The sequence below is a fragment of the Indicator indicator genome, chromosome 3 (genome assembly GCF_027791375.1).
Source record: "Indicator indicator isolate 239-I01 chromosome 3, UM_Iind_1.1, whole genome shotgun sequence".
Taxonomy (NCBI): domain Eukaryota; kingdom Metazoa; phylum Chordata; class Aves; order Piciformes; family Indicatoridae; genus Indicator; species Indicator indicator.
The window spans coordinates 122477-137583 of NC_072012.1; the positions used below are offsets into that span (position 1 = coordinate 122477).

General features: G+C 58.6%; 1 protein-coding gene across 1 annotated transcript in view; it reads right to left on the reverse strand.

The window, feature by feature from the left end:
- LOC128980865 (SH3 and multiple ankyrin repeat domains protein 3-like) overlaps positions 1-15107 on the reverse strand; it is a gene marked incomplete at its 3' end in the record, with an annotated part of 226171 nt that overhangs the window by 119514 nt on the left and 91550 nt on the right. The window contains exon 12 of the mRNA XM_054399419.1: positions 628-815. Within this exon, the coding sequence (XP_054255394.1) occupies positions 628-815 (188 nt within the window). The remainder of the gene's footprint in view (positions 1-627; positions 816-15107) is intronic.

The following is a 15107-nucleotide window of genomic DNA, read 5'->3' on the forward strand; positions in this document are numbered from 1 at the left end:
CCCACAGCTCTGCTGACCCACAGTCAGGCTGGAGATCCCACAGCCAGGGTATGGACTCCGAAGCAAGGCTGGAAACCCCAAAGCTGAGTTACAGACCCCAAAGCTGGGCTACAGACCCCACTGACAATCTCCACACCCCAAAGTGAGACTGCAGACCCCGCAGATGAGCTGCAAACCCCAAAGCAAGGCTACAAACGCCACAGCCAGGCTGTACACCCCAGGGGAGACTGCAGATCCCACGGCAAGGCTGCAGACCCCACAGCCGGCTGTACACCCCACAACCAGGCTGTACACCCCAAAACAAGGCTGCAGACCCCACGACTGGGCGGTACACCCCAAGGTGAGACTGCAAACCTCATGGACAAGCTCCAAACCACCGAACAAGAATGCAAACCCTAAGGTGAGACTGCAGACCTCATGAACATGCTCCAAACCCCAAAGAAAGGCTGCAGACCCCACGTCTGGGCTGCAGACCCTAAGGTGAGACTGAAGAGCCCTCGGACGAGCCCCGAATCCCAAAGCAAGACTGCAGACCCCACATCCCCACACGGGCCATCCCGCCCCGCTGCCACCCGCCCCAGCCCGCATCCCGCAGCAGGTGGGTGTCCCCCCGGGCCCCCCACTCACCCTTGACGGCCTCGCCGCGGTTGAGCTGGATCTCGCCCTCGCCCTGCGGCGCGTAGCTCTTGACCACGATGAAGCGGCGGCCGGGCACAGCGCTGTACAGCTTCCGCTTGGGGCCGCGCAGCGGAGCGGGCGCGGCGTGCGGTGCGGGCTCGGGGCCGGGGCCCGGGGGCCCCGCCGGGCCGCCGGGGCTGTAAACGAAGACGTAGGTTACGGTGCTGATGCCCGGCAGCTCACGGCTCGGCCCGCCGCGGCCCGCGGGCTGCGCCATGGCGAGGGGCGCGGGGTAGGGGGCGGGTGGGGGAAAGGGGGTCCGGGATGGGGGACGGGGCACCGGGGGTCCGGGGGCCCGCCCGGAGCCCGGCGCCGGGGTTCAGCGCAGCCCCGGCCGCCGCGGCGCGGCCCGGGCGCGGGCACCGGGTGCGGCTGGGGGGCCGCCGCCCGCCGCCGGCTCCATGGCGCGGCGCCGCCCGCCCCGCGCCGCGCTCCGCTCCCTCCGGCGCCGCGCCGCCGCCGCTGCTGCGCGCACCATGGCCCGGGGCAGCCGCCGCCGCCGGCGGGCTCCTCCCCCTGCGGGCGGGGAGACGGCGTCGGGGCCCCGCCGCGCCCCCGCCGCGCCCCCGGCCCCGACCCGCCGTGGAGACGCGCACAAGCGCGCCCCCTGGCGGAGGGCAGATAGGGGGGCAGGACCGGGAGGGACTCCGGGCGAGGCGGGGGGCTCTTGGGAGGGGCAGTCCCAGGGGCAGGGAGAGCGGTAACGGGGAAGGGGGGATCCTAGAGGGGCAGTACCGGGAGGGCAGATGGGGAGAGTGGTCCTGGAGTGTGTGTGGGGGCGCAGAAACGGAGAGACTCCGGGGGAGGCGGGGGGTGTAGGCAGTACCTGAGGGGAAATGGGGAGAGGGTCCCGGTGAGGTGCAGTGCCAAGGGCAGGCTGGGGGGAACACGACACACACACTGCCATCGGGGGGAGTCACCTGGGTAAAGGGAGGTCTAGGGGGGGAGTACCAAAGGAGGGGCCGATAGTTTCGGGGGACTGTGCCCGATGAGGCAGCGTATTGATCGCGGAGGGGGCAGTGCCGGGGGGGGCAGCTGGGGAGGGGTTTCCCGGAGGATAGCTTGTCGGGAGAAATATGTGGGTCGGACGCACAGTTTGGGGGGGCAGGGGGGATATGCCCGGTACGGCAGCGTTTGGGGAGGCAGTGCCAAGAGGGGGGCTACGGGGGTGCCCAGATCCCGCTCCCGGGCGGATGGGTGACAACAGGGGCACTGCAGGGCCGGGGTTGGGGGGGATCCCCTCTGACCCCCGACTTTGGGCGCGCCGCGAACGCAGCCCCCCTGCCCCGATCACAGTCGCACATACAAAGGGGGAGCGGGGCTGCCACAGCTCCTGCCGCTGCTGCAGCCTCCCCTAGATCTGTGCTTGCAGCCCCGCCAGCTCCGTGTTTGCAACACCCCCAGCTCCGTGTTTGCAACACCCAGCCCCACAGCCCCCCAGCTCCATGCCTGCAGCCTCCCCAGCTCCGTGCTTGCAACACCCAGCCCCACAGCCCTCCAGCTCCATGCTTGCAGCCCCCAGTCCCACAGACCCCCAGCTCGGTGCCTGCAGCCCCCCCAGCCCTGTGCTTGCAGTCCCCCTTCAGCTCAGTGCTTGCAGCTCCCTGCCCCACAGTCCTGGCACAGCTCCACGGTTGCAGCCCCCCCCCAGCTCCGGGCTTGCAGCCCACAGCCCCACATCAGTGTTTGCAGCCCCCTGCGCTGCAGCCCCCTGCATCACAGACCCCTGGATCCAAGATTGCAGCCCCCCACCCTACAGGCCACTGCTGAGAGCCCCCCCTGCTCCCTGCTTGCAGCACCCGCAGCAGTAGTTGCAGCCCTCCCCAGCCATGCTCGCAGACCTCTGCCCTGCAGACCACTGCCTGACAGTCCCCCCCCCCCAGCTCCATGCTTGCAGCCCCCAGCCCCCCAGCTCCATGCTTGCAGCCCCCCCACGCTCAGTGTTTGCAGCCCCAGAGCCCTCCCAGTCTGCACCTCCAGCCCCTCTTGGCTCACACCCACAGCCTCCCTGTCCCCCCTGGCCATGCCCCCTCCAGCCAGTGTGAGGATGCAGACAGGGGACACAGGAGGCAGTGCTGTGACAGGCAGACATGTCCTGTCCCCCAGGCTGGCCGTGACCCCCGGGGGGACAGCCTGAGACCACCCCCCAGAGAGCTGCTGATGGACCCACACACCATAGAGAACACAAGGCCAAAGCCACCAGCCTGGCCCAAAGGTCCCCTGCTGCCCAACACCTGGTCAGGAGCTGGTGAGCCCAGAGAGGCTGTGGAGTCTCCTCTGGAGGACCAGAGGAGTCACCCTGGGCAAGCTGCTGTGGGTGCCCCTGCTGGAGCAGGAGGGTTGGCCTGGATGAGCTCCAGAGGTCCCTCCCCACCCCACCATGCTGGGACTGGGGGACCCTGAGGTCCCCACTTGTCCCCACACCTCAGTGCTGTCACCTCAGGATGTGCCAGCAACCCCAGCCTCAGCCCAGAGCATGGGACCTGAGCTGCAGCCCCTCAGGAGCCCCACCATGACCAAGGAGCAGCCATCTGCCCTTGCCCCGTCACATCTCCATATCCCTCCTGGGTCACTCTCATGGCTGTAGACGCTAAAGCCCAGCCCAGGTCACCAGAGGCCCCAGCAGGAGAAGCAGGAGCCAACAGCTCCCAGGAGCCATCAGCTCCCAGGAGCCATCCTGGCCAACACCAGCTCTGCACCCACCTGCCTGTGCTGGTGGGCAACACACACTCTGGGGTGCACCTACATGAGAGCAGTGGCCAGGGTGGCATTTTTGCAGCACAAGAGCCAGGACCCCCCATCCAGCACCACATCTGGCCATGGTTGCCCACACAGACCCAGCACAAGCTGGATGCCACCAAGCCACTTGGCCTCTCCAAGATGCTAATTGTGAGCCCACCCTCACCATGCTGTGGCACCAAGGCTGGGCACAAACTGCTGCTGATGTGCAGCCAAAGTGGCCACCATGGAACCCTCACCTCCATCCCTGAGTGTGGGATCACAATCAGTCACAGGATGGTTTTGTTTGGAAGAGACCTTGAAGATCATCAAGTCCAAGCCTTATCCCAGCACTGCCAGGGCACCAAACCATGGCACTGAGCACCACATCTCCACGGCTCTGAGACCCTTCCAGGGATGGGGACTCCACCACTGCTCTGGGAAGCCTGGGCCAGGTCTGGACAACCCTCAAAGGGCAGAAATTGTTCCTCATGGCCAGCTTCAACCTCCCCTGGGGCAATTTGAGGTCCTTTGCACTTGTTCTTGGGGAGAAGAGACCAACCCCAACCTGGCTCCAATCTTCCTTGTAGGGAGCTGTAGAGAGCCAGAAGGTCTCCCCTCAGCCTCCTTTTCTCCAGGCTCAATACCTCCAAGTCCTCAGCTTCTCCTCCCCAGACCTGTGCTCCAGTCCCTTGCCCTACTCTGGACCAGCTCCAGCCCCTCTGGTGGGACTGCAGCAGGTTTCTGCCCCATCACTGCTGCCTCTCCTCAGCAAGAACTTTGCCTTACCTCTCATGTGGCATTTGAAAACCCTGCTGCTGGACCAAGAGCTGCTCCTTTCTCCAAGAGATGGAGCCCAAGCCATGAGCCTCCAGCTCTCCAGGGCTCCTCTGCAAGGTCTCTCATGGGGAAGCATCCCTCAGGGGTTCCCCTCCAGCCCAGAGCTGCTGTTATTGATCCTGCCCACGCTCAATCAATCCTTAGGGACTTAATGAGTCCAAGTGGCTCAGAGCCTCCATCCATCAGCTCCCTGAGCCATTCCTAACAAGGTTAGTGACCATCTCAGATCCCACCACTCTCATCCAGGGCTCTCTTGGCAGGCTCAATTAAAAGCTGTTCATTAGTTCAATCATGTTTCATGCTAATGTCCACCTAGTAGAGAACCTGCCTGGGTCCTGCAGCTGGCTGCAGGCTCGGGTTCTCCCTCTGGGGGTGTTCCCAGCTGGAAAATGTGAGAAGATTGCCCAAAGTGTGGTACATGCTCCCCAGCAGTCCAGAGCATCTGCTGGTGTGTCCCCACCTGAGCTGACAATGTGCTCTTCACCTCCTTGATCACCCTGGGTCACCTTAAGGCTGAAGGAGCAGGTCCCCTGCTTGGCTGGATGCAGGGCTGGTCTCTGGATGGCAGCCAGGACGCCTGGAGAGCATCAGCCAACACCATGACTGTGTTTGTTAAGCAGCTGAGGACCTTCTCAGCAGCCCCAGGGTAGGGCTCTCACCTCACTGCACCTTCTCCTCCTCCTCTACAGGGCAGACACCATGGCCAAGGTTCCTTGGGGATGGAGACCCTCCCCATGGTGCTGCAAACAGAACATGGCACTGCCCTCCCTTCTGCATAGAGGTCCTGCCCTTGGGCATCACAGGGATGCTGCCTTCCTGGTGGACATGGAAGTCCTCTGTCAGTGGAGAGGACCCTCCACTGTCCCTGGGGAGGAACAATCCCCTGCACCAGGACAGGTGGGAAGCAGCTCCAAGGACCTGGGAGTCCTGGGGGACAGGAAGTTGCCCATGAGCCAGCGAGGTGCCCTGGTGGCCAAGAAGGCCACCTGGGGGGCTCCTGGGGAGCATGGAGAACAGTGGAGGGGTTTCAAAGCTGTGGAGATGTGGTGCTGAAGGACATGGTTCAGCAGCAGGCTTGGTAGTGTTGGGTTAATGCTTGGACTTGAGCTTTGCCTTGCCTCATTCCTGCCTGGCCCTGGAGGGGAGGCAGTGGATGCTCTGAGATGTCTTCTACAGCACTATGAAAGCTTCTACTGCAGATCCTGGGAGAGCTGAAGATCAGACTGGTTTGTTGCTTGAGGATTTGGAAAGGTCTTAGTTTCAAAATGGGCTGTGACCTGGACTCCTGCAATGGATCTGGCAGCTCTTCTGTGGCCACTCAACTCCTCTGGTCTGTGAGCACCAACCCCAGCACCACCACTTTGACTTCTCTTTGGGTTTTTAAGGAGCTGCTTCCATGGATGGCAGGAGCTGTGGACCTCTCCTCTCACTCTGAGAGCATCCCTGTGCTCTCACACACAGCTCTGCAGCTGTGGAGGACCTGGAGATGATGTCTGTGTAGGAACCTTCCTGAACACATCTGTAAGTAGAGCAGAGCGGGAAGAGGCAGCAAGCACGTGCCCTGCCATGGGGCTCTCAGCTCGGGTGAGAGCTGTGGTGACCTCCTGCCTGAGCTGCACTCCATGGTCAGCTGAAGGAGGCTTTGCCACCCATTTGCCAGATTTGCCACCGCTCAGGAGGTGTTACAAAGGTCCACCAGGTCCTTCTCACTTAGAGCTGACTGCCAGCTCCTAGATGGTGGCACTTCCTATATGTCTTCTGGAGGAGATGCTTCTGCTGTGCTGGAGCTTCAAAATTGTTACTACAAGCGGCTGTCAGCTCCAGAAATAGACCATGGCTGGTGGGAACCAGCTCAGCTCCAGCAGGAAAAGAGCAGCTTCCTGCTTCTGAAACCGCCCCAGGCTCACACAACCAACCCCACCAGGTCAGGCTGGCGGGGACCTCCAGAGATCATCCCATCCAACCCCCCTGATCAAGCAGGGACACCTACAGCTAGCTCCTCAGGCTCCTGTCCAGATAGATTTTGGATGTCTCCAAGGATGGAGACTCCACAACACAGAATAGAATCCCAGCATAGTGGAGTGGGAAGGAACCTCTGGAGCTCATCCAGTCCAAGTCCCCCTGCTGCAGCAGGACCACCCACAGCAGCTTGCCCAGGGGCAAAATGGCCAGGGGGTGTTAGAAGCTCTCCACAGAAGGAGACTCCACAACCTCTCTGGGCAGCCTGCTCCAGGCCTCCAGCACCCTCACACCAAACAAGTTGCTCCTGATGGAACCTCCTGGGTTCCACTTGGTGCCCCTTGGCCCTTGGCCTGTCCCTGGGCACCAGTGAGCAGAGTCTGGCCCCAGCCTCTCGCCCCCCACCCTTTAGTTCTTGCTGAACACTGATCAGATGCGCTCTGGGGCTGCTCTCAGCCTTTGTTCCTCACAGAGCTGCTCCCTCAGCATTTTGTCTCCCTTCACAGACCCACAGAGCCCAGCTGGCACTCCAGAGCTCTCCCAGGCAGCAGAACAACCCCACACAGCCTACTCTGTGCCTGCCCACCAACAGCTGAGGGCACTTTGCATGGCTGCAAGCTCCAGCAGACCTCACAGAGTCCTACTGAAGGACGTCTGGTGGTCTCCACTGACAAAGAGGAGCACAGGACCTCTGACAACCATGGCTCTACTCCTGCCCACCCTGCAGGGTCACAGCTCTTGAATGTCTGGTAAGCCCAGAGAAGAATGGAGAAGCAGCCAACCACTGTGATCCAACATCACAGAATTGGCTTGGAAAAGCCATCTGAGATCATCACCTCCAACCATCCACCCACCACCACCACAGCCATTAAACCACACCCCGAAGTGCCAACGAGAAAACCCCAAACCACTGCAGATGTTCCTCTGTGGAGGGGTTGGAGGAAACAAGCCAGCAGCAACAGATCAAAACATGGACCTGGGGGATGCACTGGAAGCTCCATGGAGGACAGACCCAGCAGGAGAGGGCAACATGGAGCAGCTGGGGAAGGTGGAGCAGGCACTGGTAGGGCAGTAAGTTTGGCATCATAAGGACAACTCAGGGCTAGGTAAGGTGAAAGAGGTCAGAGGAACCTCAGACTGCCACAGGCTGGTGGCTCCCCAGGAGATGTGCCTGGCTGTGGGACACACTCATGGCCACCCAGCAGCGTGGTGACACTGAGCTGGAGAGCAGAGAGGTGGATGAGCACCGGAGACTGCCACCACTAATGCCACAGCCCTGCAGCAAACCCCCTGCTGGGGCACCCAAGCAAGAGCCCATCTCTAGGAACGGTCAGAGGAGAAGCCAGGCAGGGACCTGGCCCCAGGCCATGCCCCCACGCTATGGCCTGAGCTTGTAAGCTCCCTAGTTAAGAGTCATTACCTAAGGGTGACCCAATGTAGCCAGTTTGTGACCCTGCCAAAGCCATCAGGCTGATGGATCAGCTGCCACCAAGCAACGTCTGGCACACAGGGACCTCCCAGCTCATGACCTGTGGTAAGGAGAAACCAAAAGGGTCTAGTCAAGGATGACTTTGGAAAGTCCTACAGAAGGGCAACAAGGGTAAAGAGGAGCTGAGCAGGTGAGGAGTAAGCAAGAGAAGAACCCAAGGGCAGAACCTCACCACTGGAGCAAAACTAGAAGTGGAGACTTTTAGATTGGATGTTAGGAAGAAGTTCTTCCCCATGAGGGTGGTGAGACACTGGCACAGGTTGCCCAGGGAGCTGGTGGAAGCCTCATCCCTGGAGGTTTTGAAGGCCAGGCTGGATGTGGCTGTGAGCAACCTGCTGTAGTGTGAGGTGTCCCTGCCCATGGCAGGGGGGTTGGAATTGGATGATCCTTGAGGTCCCTTCCAGCCCAAACAATTCTGATTCCATAAAAGACACCAAGCCTGACTCCAGCAGGACTCAGAAGACCACCCCTGAGCCTTGGAACTGGAAGAAGTCCTCTCGCAGCTCCAAGGGCACTTTTGGACTTTCCAGCCCTACCAAGATGCACAGAAAAGAAGCCCCTCCACTTTGTATCAGTGCCAACATTGTCCCTCCTCTCCTGGGGTTAACCCCACCCCTGGGTCTCCAGCAAGCCAAGGGTTAACCTGGCAGCAGGCCCATGGAGAGAACACCAGAAGGAAAGCCTTGGGCTCAACCAGGGGATAGCTATAGGAGGCTGAGTGCTCAGAGCAGGGACAGCTTCAAAGGGGGATCAGGCAAAGCCATCATAGAATCACAGGACTGTCAGGGTTGGAAGGGACCTCAAGTTCAACCCCCCTGCCATGGGCAGGGACACCTCACACTAGAGCAGGTTGCTCAGAGCCACATCCAACCTCCAGGGATGAGGCTTCCACCACCTCCCTGGCCAACCTGGTCCCAGGATGCTGACCCCATGTCTCATGGCCCTACCAGCAGCTCTGCCTCTGCTCTAGCTTCTGTTCCTCTCTTGCTGGACAGTGGCCACTGTTTTAAACCAGGTCATGAGGGATGTTGTCCAACTATGGCAGGACATGGAGGACAGCCAACCTGGGCCAAACCCTCACAGCCAGGCTGCTGGGCACTGGCACCACTTCAAACAGCACAGAAGGACCACGGGCAGCCTGGTGACCCCCAGAGCCTCCACCCTCAGGTTCTCCACACCTCCACACCCACTGGTGACCCCCAGAGCCTCCACCCTCAGGTTCTCCACACCCAGGACCCTGCCTGGGTTTCTTTTTGAGGAGCTGCTGCAGGCAGGATGTAGAGCAGCAGCTGATGCCAGGCTGGAAGCCACCAAGGAGCAAAGGGGACAAACTCAAATCCCTGCTGCAGGTAGAACAAATGAAAGGGATCCAAAAGCTTCTGAGAGCCAAGGGAAGCAAAACAAATCCTTTGAGGCTTTCAACCAATAAATCACCCCCAGGCTGAGCATCAGCAGGACAAGGCTGGGGACAGCTGGGGACAGTGGAGCAGTAATAGGAGGAGCAGGCATGGGACCAGGCACCTGCTTTAGTAAACTCCCCTCCAGCAGAGCTGAAGGATGGTGGAGATGAACTCAGACTCCACAAGGCTATGAGCAACCTGCTCTAGGGGTGGATGTCCCTGCTGACTGCAGGGGGCTTGGACTGGGTGACCTTTGGGGGTCCAACCCAGACCATTCTGTGATTCAAGTCCCCAGGATGGGTCAGGTGTAATACCACCAAGTCTGAGCCACTTCAAGAGAAGGAGGATTGGTTCAGGTGGAGAAAAGCCAAGAACCTTCAAGGCAGGGACAGAAAGGGACATGGAGAAGAGGAGGTTGAGGGGAGACCATTGTTCTCTACAGCTTCCTGAGAGGAGGTTGGAGTGAGGTGGGGTTGGGCTCTTCTGCCTAGGATCAGGTGATGAGAGGAGATGGCCTCAGATTGTGCCAGGGGAGGGTCAGGTTGGACATGAGGAACAATTTCTTGACTGGAAGAGTGGTCAGGCACTGGAACAAGCTGCCCAGGGAGGTGGTGGTGGAGTCCCTATCCCCACAGGGGTTCAAGAAACCTGTGGCCATGGCACTTGGGGACAGGGTTTGATGGCCCTGGGGGTGTTGGGTTGATGGTTGGACTTGGTGTCCTCATGGTTTGATGGCCATGGTGGTGTTGGGTTGCTGGTTGGACTTGATGCCCTCATGGTTTGATGGCCATGGGGGTGTTGAGTTGAATTCAATGATCTTAAAGGTCTCTTCCAACCCAAAAAACTCTGTGATTGAGGAGGTCTGATGGAGCTGGGGGTAGCTCTGGTGGAGAAGGTCTGAGCAGGGCTGCACACAGCAGAGGGCTCAGGGGCAGAACCAAAGGAGCAGGAATTTCAGGGCAGGGAGGATGATCCCTGGGCCTCCTCAGCACATGTCCTGCCTGCAGCCTCATGCAAGGGGCATGCTCAGGGCAGGCACCAGCCTTGGCACAGAGCCTTCTGATCCTCCACAAAGCCCTGCTCATGCCCACTGATGGAACTTGGGGATAACAAGAGATTGTCTTTCATCCAAAGATCTGCTGGGGAGGGAGCAGGCCAGAGTGGCCAGAAAGCTCCTGGATGATCTCCATGGCAATTCATCTGTCTGGAGAAGGAGCAGAAGGCAGCCAAAGGAGCTCCTGTGATTCCAGAGGCTGGAAACATGGAGACAGAAGTGGTGACTTGGCAGGAACAACCCTGAGCTCCTTGGAGCAAGGAAAAGACCGAGGATATTTCAGGAGCACCTCTTGAGGCCAGGCTCTACACCTTCTGGAGAAGGGGCTTCATAAAGGCCAGCCCAGGGTGGGACAGATGCTTCCAGAGGTCCCTGTAAACCCAAACTGTTACCTGCTCCCATGGTGGGAAAAGCAAAGGAGAACAGATTTCAGTATCCCAGCGTGGTGAGGTGGGAAGGGACCTCTGGAGCTCATCCAGTCCAAGCCCCCCTGCTCCACCAGCGACACCCACAGCAGCTTGCCCAGGATCACAATGGCCAGGGGGGGTTGGAAGCTCTCCACAGAAGAAGATTCCACAACCTCTCTGGGCAGCCTGCTCCAGGCCTCCAGCACCCTCACACCAAACAAGTTGCTCCTGATGCAACCTCCTGGGTTCCACTTGGTGCCCCTTGGCCCTTGGCCTGTCCCTGGGCACCAGTGAGCAGAGTCTGGCCCCAGCCTCTCGCCCCCCACCCTTTAGTTCTTGCTGAACACTGATCAGATGCGCTCTGGGGCTGCTCTTCTGCAGGCTCTCAGCCCCAGGTCCCTCAGGCTTTGCCATGGACAGATGTTGAAGAAGACAAGAAGCCAAGAGAAGCAAACACCTGGCCATGACAAAGGGGAGGGTAGAGGAGAGGAGAGGACCTCACTCCACTAGAAGGGAGAAGACCCCAGGACAGTGATGCTCTCACAGAGGGAAAACTGCCAGTGGGTGAAAGTGAGGAGCCCAAAGTGCTTCATCCTGACCTTCAAAGCAGAGATCAGCCCTCAGATTTCAGAGGCAGAGCTGAGATCCTACCTGGAATCCAGGAGCAGGAAGTAATTAAGAAGCCTGGGACATGCCTGGATGACCACACATCTGGAAGGAGGTTTCAGGAGATATTAAAGCAAGCTAAGCAAACCTCAAGGTCATCTTTGCAGGTTGGTACTACACAGAGTGTGTCCAGGAGACTGGGAAAGTTCAAATGGCCCAAAAAAAAAAGGGGGGAGGAAATTAAGGAAAAAAAAAAAAAAAGAGCTCCTGAATTGTGGTGACCTCACCTCTTGGAGGAGACACTGGCCCAAAGCCCAGGCCAAGGTGCTTGGACTTGCCTAGAGGGCAGCACCAAGTTGCTGTCGTCCAAGCACCTTGGCGGTGACAGGCAGAAGGGACTCATCAAGGACAGTGTGAGGAGCAGCAGCCAAACTCCTCAGCTTTTCCTGGCTGCTTCAGCCTCCATGGCCACCACACTGAGGACAGGAGGTGACCTCCTGATGCCTCCCCAGTGAGGCGGGGAAGAAACCCACGGCTGTGCTGGGGTCAGCGAAACAAAGAAGGGATGGGAGAAGATTCCTGCCACATCTACCAGGGGATTGCAAAGTGCTCCATGAAGAAGCCTGGGGTTGAAGTGACTCCTGGTGAAGGCAAAGTGCTAAAGCTGGAGTCACCAGCAGCACAAGGGGAATGCTGCTGCTGGTGGTGTGGGTTTGGAGGCTATCACAAGCTTGGCTGTGAGTCACACATCACACAATGTGATGAGCCACCACAGCTCCAGCCTGGAGCACAGGACTCAGCTCTGCCCCACCAGGATCCTTGAATCCAGGCAGGGAAGGAGCAGGACAGCAGCAGCCCAGAGAGGAGCCACAGCAGGGCTCTTGGGTTGGAAGAGACCTCTAAGATCATCCAGTCCAACCATCAACCCAACACCACCATGGCCATCAAACCATCAGGGCATCAAGTCCAACCAGCAACCCAACAGCACCAAGGCCATCCAACCATGGGGGCATCAAGTCCAACCATCTACCCAACACCACCATGGCCATCCAACCATGAGGGCATCAAGTCCAACCAGCAACCCAACACCACCATGGCCATCCAACCATGGGGGCATCAAGTCCAACCAGCAACCCAACACCACCATGGCCATCCAACCATGAGGGCATCAAGTCCAACCAGCAACCCAACACCACCATGGCCATCCAACCATGAGGGCATCAAGTCCAACCATCTACCCAACACCACCATGGCCATCAAACCATGAGGGCATCAAGTCCAACCAGCAACCCAACACCCCCATGGCCATCCAACCATGAGGGCATCAAGTCCAACCATCTACCCAACACCACCATGGCCATCCAACCATGAGGGCATCAAGTCCAACGAGCAACCCAACACCACCATGGCCATCCAGCCATGGGGGCATCGAGTCCAACCAGCAACCCAACACCACCAAGGCCATCCAACCATGGGGGCATCAAGTCCAACCAGCAACCCAACACCACCATGGCCATCCAACCATGAGGGCATCAAGTCCAACCATCTACCCAACACCACCATGGCCATCAAACCATGAGGGCATCAAGTCCAACCAGCAACCCAACACCACCATGGCCATCCAACCATGAGGGCATCAAGTCCAACCATCTACCCAACACCACCATGGCCATCAAACCATGAGGGCATCAAGTCCAACCAGCAACCCAACACCACCATGGCCATCCAGCCATGGGGGCATCAAGTCCAACCAGCAACCCAACACCACCATGGCCATCAAACCATCAGGGCATCAAGTCCAACCAGCAACCCAACACCACCATCACCATCCAACCATGAGGGCATCACGTCCAACCAGCAACCCAACACCACCATGACCATCAAACCATGAGGGCATCAAGTCCAACCAGCAACCCAACACTATCAGGGTCAGCATCATGCTGGTCACCAAAGTGTGGGCACATCCCTTTGGACTCTTCTTCATGGCCCTCAGGAGACCATTGGCCTTCTTGGCCAAGAGGATATCTTGCTGGCTCATGGTGAACTTGTCCATCAGGGTTCCCAGGTCCTTCTCCACACTGCAAAGCCTCCCTCACACTGCTGCCAAGTCCCCAGCACCTCTCCAGGAGCTGCCCTGCCGGGTCAGGCTCAACTCTGCCCATCTGCCCCCTCCAGCCTTACCAGCTGGTGGCCCAGGTCATCCTGAGAACCCTGCCAGACTCCTCTGGCTGACAGAAACCCAGGGTGGTCCTTTCCCCTCTCCCCCCACCTTCTACCATTCTCACACCCACACTGTGCTCCTGGCTTCAGCAGGTCCCCAGCTGGTGAACTCCTGAGCCAGCTTGCAGGGTGGAGGGAAACCGGTTCCATGCTGGTTTGGAGCCTGCTGGATGTTCATTTCATGTCTGAATGAGAGGGGAGATGCAGTAACTGATGATGCAGAGATGGCAGAGTTGCTGAAGGCCGCCTTTGCCTCAGTCTTTACTCCTAAGAGCAGCCCTCAGGAAGCTCAGTCTCTAGAAGCAAGGGAGCAGAACTGGAGAGATGTGGACATTCCTCTGGTCAGTCAGGGCAGGGTTAGAGATCTCCTCTACCATCTCAAGACACACAAATCCATGGGCCCTGATGGGATGCATCCATGAGTGCTGAGAGAGCTGCTGATACTGCTGCTGAACCTCTCTCCATCATCTTTGAAAAGTCCTGGAGAACAGGAGAGGTGCCTGATGACTGGAAGAAAGCAAATGTCACTCCAGTCTTCAAAACAGGCAAGAAGAAGGAGCCAAGCAAGTACAGAGCAGTCAGTCTCACCTCCATCCCTGGAAAGATGAAGGAGCAGCTCCTCCTGGAGGTCATCTCTAACCACATGGAAGACAAGAAGGTTATCGGGAGTAGCCAACATGGATTTACCAAGGGGAGATCTTGTCTAACTAACCTGATAGCCTTCTATGAACATATCACCAAATGGGTAGATGAGGGCAGAGCAGTGGATATCATAGATCTTGACTTCAGTAAAGCTTTTGATACAGTCTCCCACAACATCCTCATAGAAAACCTCAGGAGATGTGGCATAGATGGCTGTCAGGGAGGTGGACTGCAAACTGGCTGCACACCAGAGTTCAGAGGGTTGTCATCAGTGGCACAGAGACAGCTTGGAGGCCTGTGGCCAGTGGTGTCCCCCAGGGATCAGTACTGGGTCCAGGTCTGTTCAATATCTTTATCAATCACCTGGCTGAGGGCATTGAGAGTGCCCTAAGCAAGCTCCTGATGATACAAAACTTGAGGGGAATTGGCTGACACCCCTCAGGCTGTGCTGCCATCCAACATGACCTGGACAGGCTGAGAGCTGGATGCAGGCAAACCTCATGGAGTTTAATAAGGACAAGTGCAGGGTCCTGCATCTGGGGAGGAGTAACAGCAGGCACCAGGACAGGTTAGTGGCTGCCCTGCTGCAAAGCAGCTCCACAAAGACCTTGGAGTGCTGGTGGACAGCAAGTTCTGCATGGGACAGCAATGTGCCCTTGTGGCCAAGAGAGCCAATGGCAGCCTGGGGTGCAGCAAGAAAAGTGTGGCCAGCAGGGCTAGGGAGGTTCTTCTACCTCTCTACTTTGCCCTGCTCAGACCACACCTGAAATCCTGTGTCCAGTTTGGGGCTCCCCAGTTGAAGAGAGACAGAGACCTGCTGGAGAGAGTCCAAGGGAGAGCCAGGAGGATGCTTAGGGGACTTCAGCATCTCCCCTGTGAAGAGAGCCTGAGAGCCCTGGGGCTGTTCAGTCTGGAGAAGAGAAGGCTGAGAGGGGATCTGATCAGTGTCTATCAATAGCTGAGGGGTGGGGGTCAAGTGGAGGGGGCTAGGCTCTTTTGGGTGGTGCACAGGAATAAACCAAGGAACAATGGAGACAAACTTGAACAGAGAAGGTTTCAGCTCAACATGAGGAGAAACTTCATTCCAGTGAGGG